The sequence below is a fragment of the Gracilinanus agilis genome, chromosome 3 (genome assembly GCF_016433145.1).
Source record: "Gracilinanus agilis isolate LMUSP501 chromosome 3, AgileGrace, whole genome shotgun sequence".
Taxonomy (NCBI): domain Eukaryota; kingdom Metazoa; phylum Chordata; class Mammalia; order Didelphimorphia; family Didelphidae; genus Gracilinanus; species Gracilinanus agilis.
In genome coordinates, this window is record NC_058132.1 from 629,436,660 (window position 1) to 629,456,693 (window position 20,034).

At 36.5% G+C, this 20,034-nt stretch overlaps 1 protein-coding gene across 1 annotated transcript in view; it reads right to left on the reverse strand.

Annotated features, from left to right (window-relative positions):
* Positions 1 to 17,121, reverse strand: part of ATR (ATR serine/threonine kinase) — a 125,870-nt gene extending 108,749 nt beyond the window's left edge. The window contains exons 1-3 of the mRNA XM_044669455.1: positions 17,033 to 17,121; positions 2,812 to 2,903; positions 1,128 to 1,277 (exon numbers count right to left, since the gene is read on the reverse strand). Coding sequence (XP_044525390.1) covers positions 1,128 to 1,277; positions 2,812 to 2,903; positions 17,033 to 17,121 — 331 coding nt within the window. The remainder of the gene's footprint in view (positions 1 to 1,127; positions 1,278 to 2,811; positions 2,904 to 17,032) is intronic.
* Between the last annotated feature and the right edge of the window lie 2,913 nt (positions 17,122 to 20,034).

Genomic DNA, 20,034 nt, shown 5'->3' on the forward strand with positions numbered 1-20,034 from the left:
CCCTTCTTACTCTGAGATTTTGTGATCTTGCATTTAAGTGCCCATGGAGGTTACTGGGAAGGTTAAGCTCAAAGACATGAAAGCATTCTGATAATATTAAAAGGGCTCAAGGTGTATGTTATATTGGCTTTACCTTTCATTTTTTCTCCAACAGGACCAACACAAAGTAAAGAGGGTCAGGTAGAAGAAGTATTAAAATCAAGATGAACAAATAATGAGAAAGAAATTTATGTACCTATCAACTGAGTAATGATGGCTAAACAAGATGTAGTTCATGAATGTAACAGGATATCACTGCATGGTAAGAAACAATGAAGAAAACAATAAAGAATTCACAGAATCAAGTGAAGGCACATAAGCTGATCCAGAGTAAAGTAAGAAGAATCAGGAAAACAATATACACAATCAGCAAAAGGCAAAAGAACATAAAAACAGAAAGAACACTGAAATGAATCAAAGTTGCATATTTAGAATGACCATGATTTGCTCTGAAGAGAAACTGGGAGGGGAGAGAAGTACTCTCTTCCCATTTTGCAGCAGGGTATGGTCAGGTATGGTGGGGTGAAGTGGAAATTTGGATATATAACAGTTCTTTTATTGTCAGTCACACAATTGGTAGATTACTTGTTTTTATTGAACTGCTTTTTCTGTCTGTTTAAAATTGTTGCAAGAGACACATCACTAGCAGGAGTGGAGGTAGGGATATAGTCAGAAATAAATGTACTATAAGTTTCTTTTTAAAAATTCATGCTGGACAAAACAAGATTAGGGTCAAGGAGTGAGAAATAAAGTAAATAACATTTGCTATTCTAATTGCCCTATGAAAGGTATACCCTTAACTTAAGGCTATTTACAAGGTAACTTAATTGTATCTTTGTCTGATAAGAGAGTTCAATAACAAATAAATGAAACTTGAATTACTTTTGTTATCTATAAAAGATATTTGCTATATCCTCAATAAAAGGCAAATCTGATAAGGTTTTACAATATTCAATCAAACCAATAACTTTCCCTCTGAATTTATGTCAAATTTCACTGAGTAATTATGTACCAATCTATATGATATTTTTAAAGGTAAAAGATTCCTTGAAAAACATGGGTAGTTTTGCCAAAATTATTAGACTCACCAAGACAACTATTTTCAGCCTCATTTTCTTGATGGCTTCCACAGACATTTACAAACATAAGGGGGAAAGATTTCATGATATGCTGGATGAAATCAAGTAACATCACAGAACTTGGCTGAGAGTCGGTTTTCTTCACAAGTTCTAGAGCAACTGAAAATAAAAAAAAAATTTTCATTTTTAAAATTAATTTCAAAAACACATTTTATATTATCTTGTTGAAACAATGTAAGTTATGAAATCTACTGTAAAATAATAGGGATAAAAGGTTTATGGTCTCAACTTCAATGTTAATATTTCATGAAATTTGATAAACCATTATAATAAATATAAGGACTCTGAGTGTTCTGTTTGCATAAGAAAAAGTAAAGAACCTATGTACAGATTGAAAATCAGCAGACCACTTGGGCAGCAGAAGCTTAGAATTCAGGAAAGAGAACCTGGAATAGGTTTTGGAAGAGAGCTTGGGTCTGGAAAGAGGCTGCTGCTGAGTGTCCAGGGAGTAGAACTAAGATGCGTATCCTCATTCCCCATGGATAAAAGTTCTGATTCTCACACAAGGAACTTGGCATTGTCCTAGCCAAGGTTTCTGGCTGAGCTAGAGGTTGAAGGAACAGCTGAATGGCATTTCTAAAATCCAACAGAAACTCTGTACCCAGAAGTGAACAGCAGCAGTGAGTAAATCAGCACAGCTGACACAGAACACTAGAAGACATCAGGGCCCTGTGGGGCCAAATATGTTAAAGTTTCCCCTTATGGAAGGTTAGAAGGTGAGTTGGGTTATGGTGCAGTTGCAAATTCAGAACAAGGAAGTAATTAATCTAATTGGAAGAAATTAGGAACTACCCCTAGGGAGAGGACCTAACACTATCAAAAAGGGGCCCCTTGGTTGTCAATCTTCAAAAAGTATTACCATGACCCTCCAGACACCCTTGACTTCTCCAATTGGACAATCCCTAGCTGCACATGAGCCATTTCCACTTGGAGTCAAAGAATCTATCTTCATGGGTAAACAGGAAGCTCTCAGGAAGCTGCACTCAACATATATTCTTGTACCATTATAGCAATCTCTTGCTTGCATACCCAGGTTTGTGAATGTGTCTGCAATTAAACTAATTCCAAACCTTACATGAATCACATCTCCATGTGTATTTTTCATCCCAACCCCATGCTAGAGCTCTATATTTGTTCACTCCCAATTATGATATGTATTATCTGCCAGTCCATGTGGCCTAAGTTTCTGAAGAAATGCCCTATTGTAAATCTTCTTATATGTTACTCAAGTACAAGACTCTGTTCTAATATAACTGTGTCTTCTGGCACACCAATGAAAAAAGTAAAGACATAAGTGTGGGGTTTGTGAGCTATAATTTAGAAATTAAAGAATCAAAGTATATATGCTTAGTACAATGCCAGGCATGAAGTAGAAAATTAAATGCTTATTAACTAAATACACTTAGGGTAATCCCAACCAAGAGGTGGGAAGGCACAAGACACAGGGACACTAAATTAATAATAATAGCTCACATTTCAGAGTACTTTAAAGTGTTACACCAAGCACATTATTCAAAACAATTGTGTATGACAATTTGTATAAGAATTAAATTAAAAAAATAAAAAATGAGGCAATTTATTTCATACAATTCATAGAAACTAATATAGTAAGTTAAAAAATTGTGTAGCTTACCAACATTTACATCTGTAAGTATTCGGTCAATAAACTGACACAGAATTTGTCTTGGCTTCTGCACAACTGTGTTGTAGTCCTCTGACCTGGTACTGAAATAAAGCAAAGAATTATTAGATTTTGCAGAGCTTTATGATATAGTTCTAAACAAAATTCTACACACGTGGTATGTTTAATCTTAAATTTGCCTTAGTCCTTCTCCTTTCAAGTTCGTATCTTCATCAGACTTTGAATTCAAGACTATGTTTTAAATGTGCCTCCTCCACCAACCCAAACTCTGAAATTCCCCTCTCTGACCATAATTTCCTATCCTTTCATTTCTCCCTCTAACTCAATCCTTTCAAATCTCCTTTCTTAAAACACTGAATTTTTTAAGATTAATTTTGAACTTCACTACAACAATGTAAACTTGCCTGGTAACCATTTAAACTTAACTGAAATACAATTACAATATACTCCCCCACCCCCATTTTTCCAGGTCTATTGCTACCCATTTCCCTCCCCCGCTCCCATCCCTTATAACAAATATGTATAGCTAAGTAAAATAAATCAATACTTTGACTCTGGCTAGGAATGAATGTATAATTCTAGTCCATCATCTCTTTGCCATCCTTACTTTAACCTCCAGGTTATCCTTCATTCTCCCAAACCATCACTCTTGCTCAAGGATCATCCTCTCCTCACAGAGTCAACCCAATCATCAACCAGTTCAGTTGTATTCCATATAATTTTCTTTTCCTTTATTTTACAGTCATTCAAATTTTGCTAATATTTAGACATAGCTTATGCTCACTACTTCTTTCTCCTTGCTGACTCCAAGCTGCTGAATACTACTAGAGGAAGTCCTATAAATGAGGCTATTTGGTCCATTCTGAAATCCCATTATGCAACCTTTACTGCTATAAGACAATTGTTATATTCATATCTGACTGACTATTATACTACCTTTCCTTGTTTTAAATATTCTTCTTTCTTAAGGACCCATATGCCACTCTTATTTTCTCTCTCAATAAAAATCTCTGAAACATTTTTTAAATTTTAAACCCTTACTTTCTATCATAGAGTCAATACTAAGTATTGGTTCCAAGCAGAAGAGGGGTAAGGGTTAGGGTAACTGAGGTTAAATGACTTGCCCAGGGACAGACAACTAGGAAGTGTCTGGGGTAAAGTTTGAACCCAGGATCTCCCTACCTCTAGACTTGGTTCTCCTAGCTATGGACTAGGCAAGTCACTTAACACCAAACCTGCCTAGCCCTTACCACACTATTGCCTTAGAACCAATACTCAGTATTGATTTTATGACAGAAGGTACTCACTTCTCTTCCATAAAACAAAAACAAAAAAAGAATAAGATTTATTTCTACTAAGGACTAAAAACAAATGGTTGTTAAACTAAGTAGGAAGGAAATCTATAAACAAACATTTCTTTATAACAGAAGTGTTGAGTCCAGATTAAAAAAAATTGCATTTGGGGAGGCATATGAAGCCAAAATACAGCTTCCAAATACATAGGAAACTGAATCTAATTAGGCTTTACTGGAAATAAATCCAATCCAGGCTCTCATCACCTCTTACTTGGACTATTGCAATAGTTTCCTAATTGGTCTCACCTCTCTTCTCCAATTCATCCTCCACACAGAATCCAAAGTGATACCACTAAAGAACAGTTCTCACTACATTACTCCTATGCCCCAGATACTACAGAGGTTCCCCGTGGCCTTAAAGATAAAATACAAACTCTTCTGTTTAGTTTTTAGAGCCTTTCACAAACTAGCACCAGCCTATCTTTCCAATGTGATTACAGATTGTTCTCTCTCTCTCAAGCATTCTATGCTCCTGCTAAATTGGACTGCTTGCTGTTCCTGAACAAAACATTCAATCTCTTGCCTCCATGCTTTTGCATGGTCTGTCCCTCATGTCTAGAATACTGTCCCCTCTCATCAATGCTTTCTGAAATGCCTACCTCTTTTCAAGAATTAGTTTAAATATCACCTTGCATTGACTTTGTATTAAACCCATATATATTCTTACATATGCAAAAATATAGACTTTGATTGACTGAAAACTCCCTGAGGCCAGGAATTTTCACTGGCGTGGTGCCCAAGTACATGCTTGTTGATTTGACAGTTGGAACTTCAGGATCCTTAAGTGTATTTTGAATCATTAAAGATTAATTAATGCATATGTTTTAATGTTATATATTTTATTGCACTCTAATTCTTTGAAAATTACTAATATGTATATATATTTAGAATAGAATAAATGAGAATTTACTACAATCAGGTTAGTATTGCACCAGTCTCTGTATTAGTAGTAAAACAGAGCATTTAAATATCTGACAATTTTAGGCAATATTTTTGTATTATTAAAAACAGATGAGAATAATTAAGTACCACTGTGAGATACTACTTTAAAAAAATTAATAGCATGAATTTCAGCTCTCAAAAAAAAATTATACGCCCAGATTATGGGTCCAATCTTAGCATGAGCTCATTTGATTTTTTCCTCTCCATGACTACATCCTGCCTTACCAATAAATATCATTAACCATAGGAACCAGGACAGGATTAGCAGAAATCTATCTTGACTATTAGAAAAAGTATTATTTTCATATATAAAACAAAATTCAAGATATCCCATCTTGTATTTATTTTTTATTTGTATTAAAGTTCATAATTTCATTAAGAATTTTAGATTATCTAATGTAATATACTTATGTTACATACAGTTTTGGAAAATCTAAACCAGTGATTCCCAAAGTGGGAGCTACCGCCCCTTGATGGGTGCTGCAGTGTCGGGAGCTATTAAGAGAAATTAGAATCTCAAGTAGATATTTTTATCTGGACCTCCTCAAAAGATCAATACAGACCGGCAGAGCCGTGTATTATCTTTCCGCTCTATTTAGGGGACGAGACAGGTGTGGGATATCTAAGATAAAAATCTGAGATTCCTCTTTTGATTCCTTTCATAATTCTCACCTTCCTTCAAAATACAATATAGTCTTATTAAAAAAGCTTTGGGCTCTTAGCACTCCAGCAGGAGGGGGGCTAACTCTGTTCCCCTTTACCCGAGAACACAGATGGCTGGTACGGCCAAGGCCGAACCCTTGGCAGGGGATTTTGCCCAGGATTAAAGTAAAATAATGAGGCTCAAAAAATTGTTTAATACCATCAAGGCTGAGAAACTGACGGGGCTTTCTGACTTAATGGAGATGTCTCAGCCTCCACTTAAAGATAACACATGTAGCTGATAGTTTAGTATAGGTTTTTGTCTACGCCTTGGAGGCTTCTAAGGCTTTTGTTTTGACTATAGTAAAAATCTTGCTCTCTGTAACTATGGGAAACTTTCTTGGCTTTTGGGGGAAAGGGATCTTTAATTTCCTTTATAATAAAGTGGCTACTTCAGTATTGCTTGAAGTACAATGAGCTAACAAGCCGTGCTTCCAGTCTGTTTCATTCTTTGCATCCGACGACCACCCAGGCCACTCAGATTAGTCTCTGGTTATAGAGTATTGATCTCTATACTGTAGCGATCCAGGAGAGTGGTGATGGCTGCAGGTGCATTTATCTTTCCTCTTAATTGCTATTAAAATTTAAAAAAAAAATGAATTTCCAGGGGGCTAAGTAATATTTTTTCTGGAAAGGGGGCGGTAGGCCAAAAATGTTTGGGAACCACTGATCTAAACCTATGACTTCATCAGAGAAAGGATCTCCTGGTGTGGAAACCCCTTCCAACAATGTAGACAGGCAACTCATTTGTAACTTATGGTCTTAAAAAAGGTTGCCTGGGCCACTGAAAGGTTAAGTGACTTGCCCATGGTGACACAGCTAAGTGTTGACTTGAATCCAGGTATTCTAATTTCCAACTTATCCCAATTTTCACTATATCCCACTGCCTCCATAGTATATATTATACAGCATATTATGTAGATGTTTATAGCTATCATCTTCCAAGATAATTTCTGAGGCCCCATCCAGCTCCAGATCTACAGTTCCACAATCCAGCAAAATGATTAATCAGTGAGAGCAGCATGTTTGGGTAAAGAACATTTTAAGAAGAGTCTTCTTTTTTTTCTGTTTTCCCAAACAGAGCGTCCAAGTTTAATTTGTTTTAAACTCCAAAGTGATTAAAATTTGCTAAACTCATTTTCAAAAAAGGGATCCAGGGGTTCATAAATATTTTGCTATATCTTAATGGGTTTTTAGGACATAATTATTACTGGTGATCATTCCAAGTCCTGAAAATATCAGATGACTAAAAACAATAAAGAGGAAAGAAAAGATTAATTTCTCATCTCTGGTTCTCTGTCTCCTTATGTGTTAATGTTAATACACACTTCAGATAGTCTAGAGTCAAGAAAATTTGAGTTAAAATTTGTCTTTGCTGAAGAGAAGAATCCCTTACAAAATAGAATTGAAAAGGGAAAGGACCTATTAATACAAAAATATTTACTCTTGTTCCTTTTGTGGTGGCAAAGAATTGGAAATTGAAGGAATAACCATCAATTGAGGAATAGCTGAACAAAGTGTGGTATGTGATGATGATAATGGAATACTATTGGGTTGAGGAAATAATAAATAGGATGATTTCAGAAAGATCTGGAAAAACCTACATGAACTAATAAAATGAAACAATCAGAATCACAACACTACACAATCACAGCAATACTTTGGCATGATCAACTGTGATAAGACTTAGCTACTCTCAGCAATACAGTGATACAGGACAATTCTGAGGGGCTTATGACAAAGACTGTTATCTACCTCCAGAAAAAGAACTGTTGGAGTTGGAATGCAGACCAAAGCATATGATTTTTCACTTCAGTTTTGTATGAGGGGAAACTAGATATTTAAGGTATGTTCGCCAGAAATTGGATTTGTTTGTTTGGATTTTTATTTTGGGGTTTGGCTTTATGTGATTATCTTCCAAAAATGAGCAATATGGAAATATATTTTACATGATAGTACATATATAATCCAGACTGAAAAGCTTGCCAGCTCCAGGAGAAGTAAGGGAAGAGAGTAAATGAGACAATTTAGATCATATAACTTTGTAAAACTCACGTGGAAATTTGTTATTGCATGTAATTGGTGAAACATAATATCTTTATAATAAAAAAAAGTAGGATTGGACACATGAAAAAAGGTATACAAAAATTCACTGAAAGAACTTTAAAAAATGGAATTAGCCAAATGAAAAAGAGGTACAAAAACTCATTGAAGAAAATAATTTCTAAAAAAATCAAAATTTTGGGCCAGTGGAAGTGGTTGACTCCATGAAACATCAAGAAGCAATAAAACAAAATCAAAAGAATGAAAAAATTGAACAAAATGTGAAATATTTCATTGAAAAAAACTGACCTAGAAAATAGATCAAGGAATTTAAGAATTATTGAACTACCTGAATATTATGATCAAAAAAGGACCTAGATATATTATCTTTAAAGAAATTATCAAATTAATTTACCTATTTAGTGCTATACCTATCAAACTACTAAAAAACTTTTTTACTGAATTAGAAAAAACTATAACAAAGTTCATTTGGAAGAACAAAAGACCAAGAATATCAAAGGAAATAATGAAAAAAAATATGAAGGAAGGTGGCCTAGCAGTACCAGATCTTAAACTGTACTATAAAGCAGTAGTGTTACGATTAAAAATGCTAAAGATTGATATAATAATATAAATTAATAGTTTAATTATAGCCATGGCCATGCTGGTAAAATCATTAGACCACGCGCTTGTAAGAATTCAAACTCCTGCCTTAGCCATTTTACCTTTCGTATCTTCCTGCACCCGGTAGCTAAAGAGGAAGTTCAAAGTCACTTCCCCCTATTTAAAACAGTCCCTCACCTTGAATACATAATCCAAAACAGGAAACCCATTGGACCACGGGAAATGTAGTTTTTAAGGTCCCAAGTGTCCATAGAAAAAAAAAATATATACTTTTAAATGGCATTTCCCAAATTTCAATTAACAGTAGTCATCAAAACAATATGGTACTGGTGAAGAGACAGAAGGGAGGATCAGTGGAACAGACTAGGGGTAATCGACCTTAGCAAGACAGTTTTTGATAAACCCAAAGAGCCCAGCTTTTGGGACAAAAACCCACTATTTGACAAAAACTGCTGGGAAAATTGGAAAATATGGGAGAGATTGGGCCTAGATCAACATCTCATACCCTATACCAGGATAAACTCAGAATGGGTGAATGACTTGAATATAAAGAAGGAAACTATAAGTAAATTGGTTGAGCACAGAATAGTATACTTGTCAGATCTATGGGAAGGGAAAGATTTTAAAACCAAGCAAGAGTTAGAAAAAAAATCACAAAATGTAAAATAAATAATTTTGACTACATTAAATTAAACAGTTTTTGTACAGATAAAACCAATGCTACCAAAATTAGATGGAAAACGACAAATTGGGGGAAAAAATTTTATAACGAAAAACTCAGATAAAGGTCTAATTACTCAAATACACAAGGAACTAAATCAATTGTACAAAAAAATCAAGCCATCTCCCAATTGATAAATGGGCAAGGGACATGAATAGGCAATTTTCAGATAAAGAAATCAAAACTATCAATAAGCACATGAGAAAGTGTTCTAAATCTCTAATAACTGGAGAAATGCAAATCAAAACAACTCTGAGGTATCACCTCACACCTAGCAGATTGGTTAAAATGACATCAAAGGAGAGTAATTAATGTTGGCGGGGATGTGGCAAAATTGGGACATTAATGCATTGCTGGTGGAGTTGTGAATTGATCCAACCATTCTGGGTGGCAATTTGGAACTATGCTCAAGGAGCTTTAAAAGACTATCTGCCTTTTGATTCAGCCATAGCACTGCTTAGATTATACCCCCAAAGAGATAATAAGGAAAAAGACTTGTACAAAAATATTTATAGCTCCGCTCTTTGTGGTGGCAAAAAATTGGAATATGAGAGAATGTCCTTTGATTGGGGAATGGCTGAACAAATTGTGATATCTGCTGGTGATGGAATACTATTGTGCTCAAAGGAATAAAAAACTGGAGGAATTCCATGTGAACTGGAAAGACCTCCAGGAACTGATGCAGAGTGAAAGGAGCAGATCCAGAAGAACATTGTACACAGAGACTGATACACTGTGGTACAATCGAACATAATAGACTTCTCTACTAGCAGCAATGCAGAGCAAGGCTGAGGGACTTATGAGAAAGAAAACTAGCCACATTCAGAGGAAGAACTATGGGAGGAGAAACACAGAGGGAAAACAACTGCTTGAACACATGGGCTGATGGGGATATGATTAGGAATGTAGACACTAAATGATAACTCTAGTCCAACTATCAATAATATGGAATTAGGTCTTGATCAATGATACATGTAAAACCCAGTGGAACTGTGCATCAGCTAAGAGGGGTTAGGGAGGTTTGGGGAAGAGGGAAAGAACATGAAACATGTAGCTAGGGGAAAATATTCAAAATAAAAATTAAAAAAAATTATCAAAGAAAACTGTCCTAACATTCTAGAACCAAAAGGTAAAATAAAAAATCAAAAGAATCTATCAGTCACCTCCTGAAAGGTGACTCCCAGGAATATTACTGTCAAATTCCAGAGTTCCCAGGTCAAGGAGAAAATATTGCAAAAAGTCAGAAAGAAACAATTTAGTATTGGAGTCACAGTCTGAATAACAAGATTTAGAAACTTCTACATTAAAGGATCAGAGGACCTAGAATATAACATTTCAGACAGCAAAAGAACTAAGACTACAACCAAGAATCACCTACCCAGCAAGACTAAATATTATCTTTCACAGGGAAAAATGGACTGAATGAATTCAACTAAATAAGACATTTTTTTCTCTTTTAAAATAAAATAATGAATAAGACTTTTTTTTTCTCTTTTAAAAACCTTTACCTTCAGGCTTAGAATCAATCAATACTAAGTATTGGTTCCAAGGCAGAAGAGCAGTAAGGGCTAGGCAATGGGAGTCAAGTGACTTGCCCAGTGTCACACAGCTAACAATGTCTAAGGTCAGATTTGAACCCAGGATTTCCTGCCTCTAGGCCTGGCTCTCTATCCACTAAACTGCCTAGCTGTCCCTGAAAATAAATATTCCTGGTGAAAAGAACAGAACTGAATAGAAAATCTAACTTTCAAGATTCAAGAGAGACAGAAAAAGGAAAACAGGAAAGAGAAACCATAAGGGATTCAATAAGGTTAAACTGTTTACATTTATACACAGGAATATGATGCTTATAATGCCTAAGAATTTTATCATCATTAGGGCATTATTAGAAGGAATATACATAGACAAAGGGCACTGATGTCAGTTGAATATGATGGGATGGTGTTTAAAAAATAAATTATGGGGTGAGAAAGAGGAATGCATTGGGAGAAGGGGAAAGGAGAAGCATGAAAGAGCTTTTACAGTGGAGGGGAAGATGGGAGAGCTGAAGTAGAACACTTGAACCTTACTCTCATGGGAATTGGCTCAAAGAGGGAATAACATACACACTCAGTAAGCAGGAAGGAAATGATAGAAAGGAAGGCAGATTTGGGGACGCAGCAGTCAGAAGCAAAACATTTTTGAGGATGAAAGGGGTGAAAGAAAAGAGTAGGATAAAAAGGGAGGAAACATATAGTTAATAACTATAAAAACATTTTTATAGCAAGTTTCTCAACTATATAGAGAACTAAGTCAAATTTATAAGAATACAAGCCATTCCCCAACTGATAAACGGTGAAAGGATATGAACAGGTAGTGTTCAGATGAAGAAATCAAAGCTTTCTATAAGTCATCTGAAAAGATGCTCTAAATCATATAGAGAAATGAAAACAATTCTGAGGTACCATCTCACACCTATCCAGATTAGCTAATATGACAGAAAAGGAAAATAACAAATGTTAGAGGGGATGTGGAAAAGTTGGGATTCTTATGCACTACTAGTGGAGTTATGAACTGTTCTAACCATTGCAGAGAACAATTTGGAGCTATGCTAAAAGGGCTGTACATAAACTATGCTAAAAGGGCTGTACATAAACTATACTTAACCTTCGATCCAGTAGTACCTCTAATAAATCTTTATCCCAAAAAGATTAAAAAAAAAACCACAACAAAAAACAGAAAAGGACTTATATATGCAACAGTATTTATAGCAGCTCTTTTTGTGGTGGTAAAGAATTAGAAATTGAGGGGATGACTGGGGAATGGCTGAACAAGTTGTAGTATGATTGTGATGGAATATTATTATTCTATAAAAAGTGGAATATTTTATTGTTCTATAAAAAATGATGAGCAGGATGCTTTCAGAAAAACCTGGAAAGACTTACATGAATTGATTCAAAGTGAAGTGAACAGAACCAGAACACTGTACACAGTAATAGTAATCTGTGAGGTAAATATTTAAGGGTCCTCCATTACAATCCAATCCTGAAAAAGACACATGCCCCAGTGGATGGAGGCGGCAATCACAGGTCTTAACATGATGGCATGTGGGCATCATGGAAGCCAGACAGCAAGCTGTTGGTCAAGGAAAGATCTGCGGCAGGGAGGAGCTTAAATTTGAAAAGCCAGCACAGAAGTGGAGGAGCTTTCTTTGCTCCCCTCTCTCTGGTGGAGCCCACTGTCTAACTATACTAGCAGCTCTTATTTTATCTGGGGATCTCTGGCAAACTGCAGCTGGGAATGCTGACTGCAATGGAGAACTGAATTCTTTCCTCAAATTAGAAAGGCTGAAACCCTTTTTTCTCTCTCTTTACTAATAAATGCTTACAAATCTAGTAATAAGCCTCCAAGATTAATTTTTATTTATAATAGCAACATTGTACAATGATCAACTGAGAATGACTGGGCTATTCTCCACAATAAAAAGAGCCAAAGCAATTCCAAAGGATTTATGATAAAAAATGCTATCCACCTCCAGAAAAAGAACTGATGATGTCTAAAGGCAAATAGAAGCATACAATTTTTTACTTTCTTAATTTTTTTCATGGTTTTTTTTTCTGGTCTGAGTTTTCTTTCACAACCTAGCAAATATGGAAATATGTTTTGCATAATTGCACATACATAACCTATATCAAACTGATTTCTTCTCGATGGGAAGGAAAAAAGAAAGGGAAGGAGAATCTGGAAATCAACATAAAAAATGTCAAAAATCATTTTTACATGTAATAAAAAATATAAAAAAAGGAAAATGAAAACAATTAGGACTAAATGTTCTTGCAAATTCTAACAATTCTATGACCAGAGATCAAGTAACTCCTGATAAATTTCATATGAAAGTACACTGGAAAAAAGCACTAGAGGTACATAAAAGATGACCTTTGTCACCAGAAATTAATATTTCTATAATTAGAAGGAACATACATGTTTTAAAACATGGATTCATTTTTAATCTTTTTTTGTGTCAAGGATCCTTTTGGTAGTCTGGTGAAACCCTGTGAAATTCTTCTCAAAATGTTTCAAAATGCATAAAATAAATCACATAGGATTACAAAGAAAACCAAAGTTTAGAGTGAAAATAAAGATTTTTTTCCCCCATCTAAATTCAGAACCCAGCTTTGGATCCCTTGCTCTAGAGATTTAGGGATTAGTCCAACATGATTTAGCAAAATTTATATTCTGAAATATAAATATCAGTGATAGACCAGAAGAGGTAATTTTCTTTGTTACCTTTTTTATTCTGCTGATTCTGAATTAGTGTGGGAATAGCAGGGGATTTTGACAATCTATCTCAAATAATTCCTATTAAGATTATACATTTAAACAGAAAGGCAATGTATTTTCCTATGAAATATAGCTCCTATGAAAACTAATTCTTTCATAACAAAAGCCAAGTTACTGTCTATTAAAACCAAAACTAAAAATTAAGCCCTGACAGCTTTTATTTGAGAATTAGCTCTGGTCTTTACTCTGCATTCTTGGTTTGAATCCATAAATGTTCTACTTCTTAAATCAGAAACACAGACATCTCTCTATATGACCATCCCCTTTTCCCATCATTCCACCTCTCCTATATTTCACTACTCCTAAGCTGTTCTTCATCTTAATTGAGCTCTCCCATGCTTCAATGCTTTAACACTCTTTCTTAAGTCACATATTTACTCTATCTCACTTTAATAAGCATTTTCTTTTCAGTAAAGTTGGAGGTAAAGTTCTACATAGAGAGGAAGATGGGAGAGAGTTAAAATATAAGGAGTTTAAGGAGAAAAGAGAAAGCCTAGTATTGCTAATAAGGGAAGGATTGCCATGTAATAGGGTGAGCCCAGTCGGGGTTAGAATATATAAACAAGACCCATTTAGCATTATTTGATTTTTTGGCAGCATTATCTTTTAAACAAAAGAAAATACATTGCTTTCTCTTTTGCCAATGTAACCTAAGGCATAGGATCTTTCCATTTTCCTTGCAGCTGACTCCTCCATCCTAGATAAGTGATCTTCCCTCATTAGAATATTAGTTCCTCAGTTTGTCATGTTCTGTTACTTGTATCCTATGAACTTGGCACAGTTTATAATAAATGCTTTTCTTTCTCAATGTGTATCTCAAGAAGACCTGCAGAGAAGATGAGTATATACTTGTTCTGAAGTTTAATAATATAAGTAGTAGTAGGACAAATGGGCAAGAGATTCAAGGGTAGAGGATAGTGTTTGGTTGCCTGGATAAACATAGGGTCAAGTGAAGGAAGGGAAGCAAAGTCAGAGCAGGGATGATCAACTGTGAGAAAATTTAAGAGTTGTGGAGACTGGATATCAGATTTAATTCATTTAACAATTGGAAAGGAAAGGGATAAGTATTTATTAAGCACCAATTATGTGCTAGGCACTTTTATAAATATTATCTTGATCATGACAACTCTTGAGAGATAGGTGCTATTATTAACTCCATTTTACAGTTGAAGAAACTGAGGCAAGTGAGGTCAAGTAACTGTCCAGGATTACAATGTCTACACCTGGATTTGAACTCAGGTTTTCCTAACTCCAAGCCTCCTGGTATCTTCGTTGCACCTGCAGCTATTTCTAACAAACATTTATTAAGCACCTATTATAGTATTAGACCGTCATTTCACCCAACATTTGTTGTTTTTGCATCCCTTACTCTTGTCATCACAGCTCTTCTCTTACCAAACCTCAGCATATTCTCTAATCCAATAAAAAACGCTGGAGACATCACAGTCCTGCTGACTGAGTACATTGCAAATTTATGTTATTTCATCTCAACTGGGTCCTCAAAGCAGTCTTTTTATTTCTCCTTAACTGATTCATTATCTTACTCACCTCCTACACTCCCCACAGAAGCTATTTCTTCCAGACCTCCCCTTCTCTCCATCTGGGGACTTTGTCTCTTACTTTAATGACCATTCTATGTGAGAATCCTCTTCCAATGTCTACATCTCAAAACCCCTTGACATTATCCTCTCCTCTCTGTCCTTTCTCTCAGTCTCTGATTAAGAGGTGGCATTTCTCCTTGCCAACAACTCTTCTACACATCTACTTGATCTCATCTCCCAATTCCCAAAGTGTCTTCTCCAGTAGATTGTATTTTCAATTGCCTCCAACCTTTCTTTATCAACTGGTTCCCTTCCTATTGCCCTCAAAAATGCCTATCTTTCCCATCCTTAAGAAAAACCTTATTAGACCCTACTAACCCCTAAAACTATTATCTTATATTCTTCTCCCTCTGTCAGCCCTTTGTAACGTGGCTTTAAATCTCAACACTCAACTTGGATCTCTCCAAATTTATCACTGATTTCTTAATTGTCAAGTCCAATGATTTTTTCTGAGTCTAATCCTTCTCAACCTAACTGCTGATCATCTTTCTCTGAGATACTGTTTTCCTGATATTCACTGCATTGCTTCCCTTATGCATTTCATTGTTGGCAATGTACCAAAGCCAACTCATGGCCCCAGTGAAATTCTCAAATGCCCACAGCTTGAATTCTCTGGAGAAAATACGCTTGGAAGCCTTAGGGCATCATTGGAAAAATATCCTAGTTAAAAAGATTGACCTCTGTTTTAGGTAGATGCTTGGTGTCTTGAAAGGAAAGTGATAAAGGATAGGACTTGTACCTGTAATTTCACTGGTACTGGGAATTTCTGTTAAGGAAACTCTCTCCAAATGCAAACCAATGCTTTCTGTGCAACTTAGATTTTTAGAGGAGTTGCTTGGTATATGGAAAGGTTAAACTTTTCTAGTATCTCAGGGCTAGTATAAGTAAAAAATGAAACTGCAATCAAGGCCTTTCACTTTCCTAGACCACTTTCTGCCCACTACCCTACATGTTTCTTGTCACGAAAACAATGGTGTAATTTCTTAGAAGCAATCTAACCTGCTTTCCTCTTCAGGTTCCTTTTGGGTCCAATTCATTGCCCAAATGCAGTGCCTAAGACATCTGTAGTAGTAGTAATAACAGTAGATGTGTACTGCTTAAAAGTTTGCAATGTTTTACATACTTTCTCTCATTTGATCCCTGCAATAATCAGGTATGAATGGTGCTTGTAATTTTATCACCTCCATTTTACATATGAGGAAACAGGTGCTAAGAGGAAAAGTGACTTTCTAATAAGTGTTTAAGGCTGAATTCTAAACCAGATCCTTCTTACTCCAAATCCAGTACTGTATTCACTAATGCCATGCTTTGGATTTTCATTTATATAAAGCTTTAAAGTCAGCAAAACACCACATTCATGTATCTATGTATAATGCCACATTGTATTGCATATATTCTAAATCTATTAATACTTTTATATGGATTTATCTGTAACAGAGTGCTAGTACACGTGTAACTTTCTTAAGTGTAGACAATCACCAAAAATATAAATCACTCCCTGATTTGCAATATTTACTGATTTCTGAAGTGTAAATGCTCACAATGAAAATTCAGTGATAGGATCTGGGAGCTGTACACAACGGACCCATGGGTGGGGAACAGCTAGGTGGCTCAGTGAGCTGAGAGCCAAGAGTAGAGATGGGAGGTCCTGGGTTCAAATTTGACCTCAGACATTCCTAGCTGTGTGATTCTGGGCAAGTCACATCCCACTACCTAGGCCTTACCACTCTTCGGTCTTGGAACCAATACGCCATTTTGATTCCAAGACGGAAGATAAGGGTTTAATTTTTTTTTTTAACGACTGCATGTATGGATGGATAGACATAAGACATAGAGATGGACGGACGGCCACAGACATACAGAAAGATAGCCAGACACATATAAACAGACAGAGAGATAGTCGCCTGACATAAACAGATACAGGCAGACATCGATATAGGGCAGCCATGGACGGAAACAGACGGTAGACACACCTCCGCCTGTGTACGGCCATTCCGCCAGACCTTCAAACACCCATTTTACAGACGTAGTCCAGGGAGGAACCGAGCTCGGCCAAAGGTCACTCCGGCATCTGCGTCCGCACAAGGAGGACCCCCTCCCAGGGGGCGGGGCTGATGGGAGGGAGGCGGCGGCCGGGCCTGGGGAGAGGTAACAGTCGGGTGGCTGGAGGCGAGGCCGCTGAGAGCTTAAGGGTAGGTGTGTGTGTGGGGGGGTGTCTCTTCGCCCTACCTGCCCAGCTCCCGGAGCGCCGGGATCATAGAAGCCATCTCCAATCCCTGCTCCCCCATGCTGTGGCTGAGCGGCGCCCGGCGCTAGCCCGGGTACACCAACCAGCTCCCTCAGCGTCTTCTCTACTACCACAGGCGGGAACAGCAGAAACCAGATGGACTGATGGTGCCTCACGGGGCTCAAAACTCTTCCGTAAATCACGCGGGGCGCGCGCGCGTGCGCGTGCGCAGCCGAAGCTCTCCTCTCCGTTTTAGCCCCCAGCTGGACGGAGCCAGGAATGCATCCAGGAGGATGCTTCAGGAAGAGGGCAAAGGAACTTGCAAAAGTGATTTTTGTAAAGTTGAGCAAATCCCAAACCGCCTACGTTCCCCTAGCGAGTAGTGCGGCTGGACTGATTGCTCAGAGCCCTCTTGTGTAGCTGCCAATCAAGAGAACATCTGTCTACATCAAGGCGATCTACAATTGATGGACGATTGATACAGTCATACTTCTTGGTGATTAACCTCTTTTCTTTGCAACGTCTGGAAATATTTTCGTTAATAATTGGGTTCAAATAATCTTTCTTCTGTCTGCTACCTATTGTGCAAGTCACAGCTTCTCTAGGCTTCCATTTCATCTGTAAAAATGAGGGGCGGTCATCAAAGATATTATAGATGATAATTACACACATCTATATAATTATATATTATATTAAATATGCACACTATCGATTATTATATCACATCTATATAATTATTGTGTATTATAAATTGTATATATATAATTGTGTATAATATATGATATATTTACTACATATAATTATTATATATGAGATAGATTTTGAAGATGTGAGAGAAATAGGCATATTGGTTGGTAGTTATTGATGTTTTCCCAGTTGGTGGGTTTTTTTCCCCCAAAGTATTCAATATCTTCCCTTTATTCATATTCTTGGAGACTTGATTCCTCAATGCCTTCAAAATGATACCCTGTGTCTACTTTGTCTCATACATCTGCTCTTCCATCTTTGTTTTCTTTAATGTCATTTTGATTCTCTTTTGCAACTCATAAGGAAGAGAGAGAAAGAGAATTCTTTGGCTAGGGATGCCAAGCAAAAAAACAAAAAAAAAAAAAGGTTAGAATTACAGATTTTTTGATGCAACTTCCCACAGCAAAGAAGAATAATTTATAATGAAAACTCATCTAGGCAATGGATCAATGGTGGGGGGAGGGCAGTAAATGGAATGGGTGAATGACCTTGCTTATCACCCCACTCCTGCCACTGCTTTATATATATAAAGAAACCTTTAATTTGCATAATAATTCGACTTTTATTAACTGTCAGTGATTTTTTCCAATGACTTATGCATACTTCTGAGTAATACTTCAATATTCTTTATCTAAGAAGCTTTCTCTCTTGGTAAGATAAGGACCTGTGTTTTTTAGGGTACCTTGAACATAAACTCCAAAAAGATGGAATAGAGTTACATCTCAAATTATGGAGGCTATGCTACCTATGGGTAACATGAACATTTCTTGTCTTCTTTCTTAAATTTATTTTACAAGGGGGCTTCCTGTTCATTGAAATAGCTGTTCCTTGCTTATTAGAGTACACACTCAAATATTCAAATGGATCTGTGATCTCCTCGATTAGAATTTCCCTCTATTGTTGAAGACTGAAACCTATCTGTCCCTGCTCCTGTTTGTAAATCTTGTTCAGGTCCTCCCATAAGTTTGGCAAGGGGGTGGGGAGGAGAAGGATTTTCTGCTGCATTTTCTGTTGACATTGCAAAGGAATACTCTGGCTTGTCCCCCTTTCATCCATTATCCTTACAATAAAAGGCTAGCCCATTTTCTCTTCCTATTATATAATTCCTTAATAACATTTTTTGTTTGAAAGTTCTTCATTTCTTATGTTTCATTCTGCACACACCTACTATGTGCCTCCCCGTTTCCCTCTTTGTGGTTTTTTTTTTTTAAGGAGGTTATCTTCCATGTATCAATACCATACAACAATACTGATAAAATGTTGGCATTAAAAAGATGGACTTTGCTTTTATGGGAAACCTGAGATCATTAAAGGAACTTTGCAATTTCAGCAATTCAGGCCACTCTAATCTTGTTTTTCAATTCTGAACCCAACTCACTGTATATCTGTTCTGTCTGTCCTAGATATTTGTGTTGGTAAAGAAACTCAGAATCCTGCAGTAATCTGGGCAATAGACATTTGTCATTCTGTTGGTCTTTCCTGAGTGGATAGTCAAGCCAAACTCTTCTGAGTGATTTCAGATCTCTTCCAGGAAGCTCTGCCTTATTCCAGGGCTTGCTGTCATTTGCAAATAAATGCACCTAGAGCAGTGATGTCAAACTCAAATAGAAATCAGGACCACTAAACCATACATAGGGCAGCTAAATGGTACAATGGATAGAGCACTGAGCTTGGAGTCAAGAAGACCTGAATTAAAATCCAGCCTTAGACACTTACTAGCTGTGTGACCTTGGGCAAGTCACTTAGCTCATTTTGCCTCATTTTCTTCATCTGTCAAATGAACTGGAGAAGGAAAATGCAAATAACTCCAGTGCCTTTGCCAATAAAACCCCAGAAGGAGTCAAGAAGAGTCAGGCATGACTGAAATGTTTGAACAAGAAAACAAACCAAAAAAGATACATAAGAATTCCTGCCATGGGTCATATATTGACT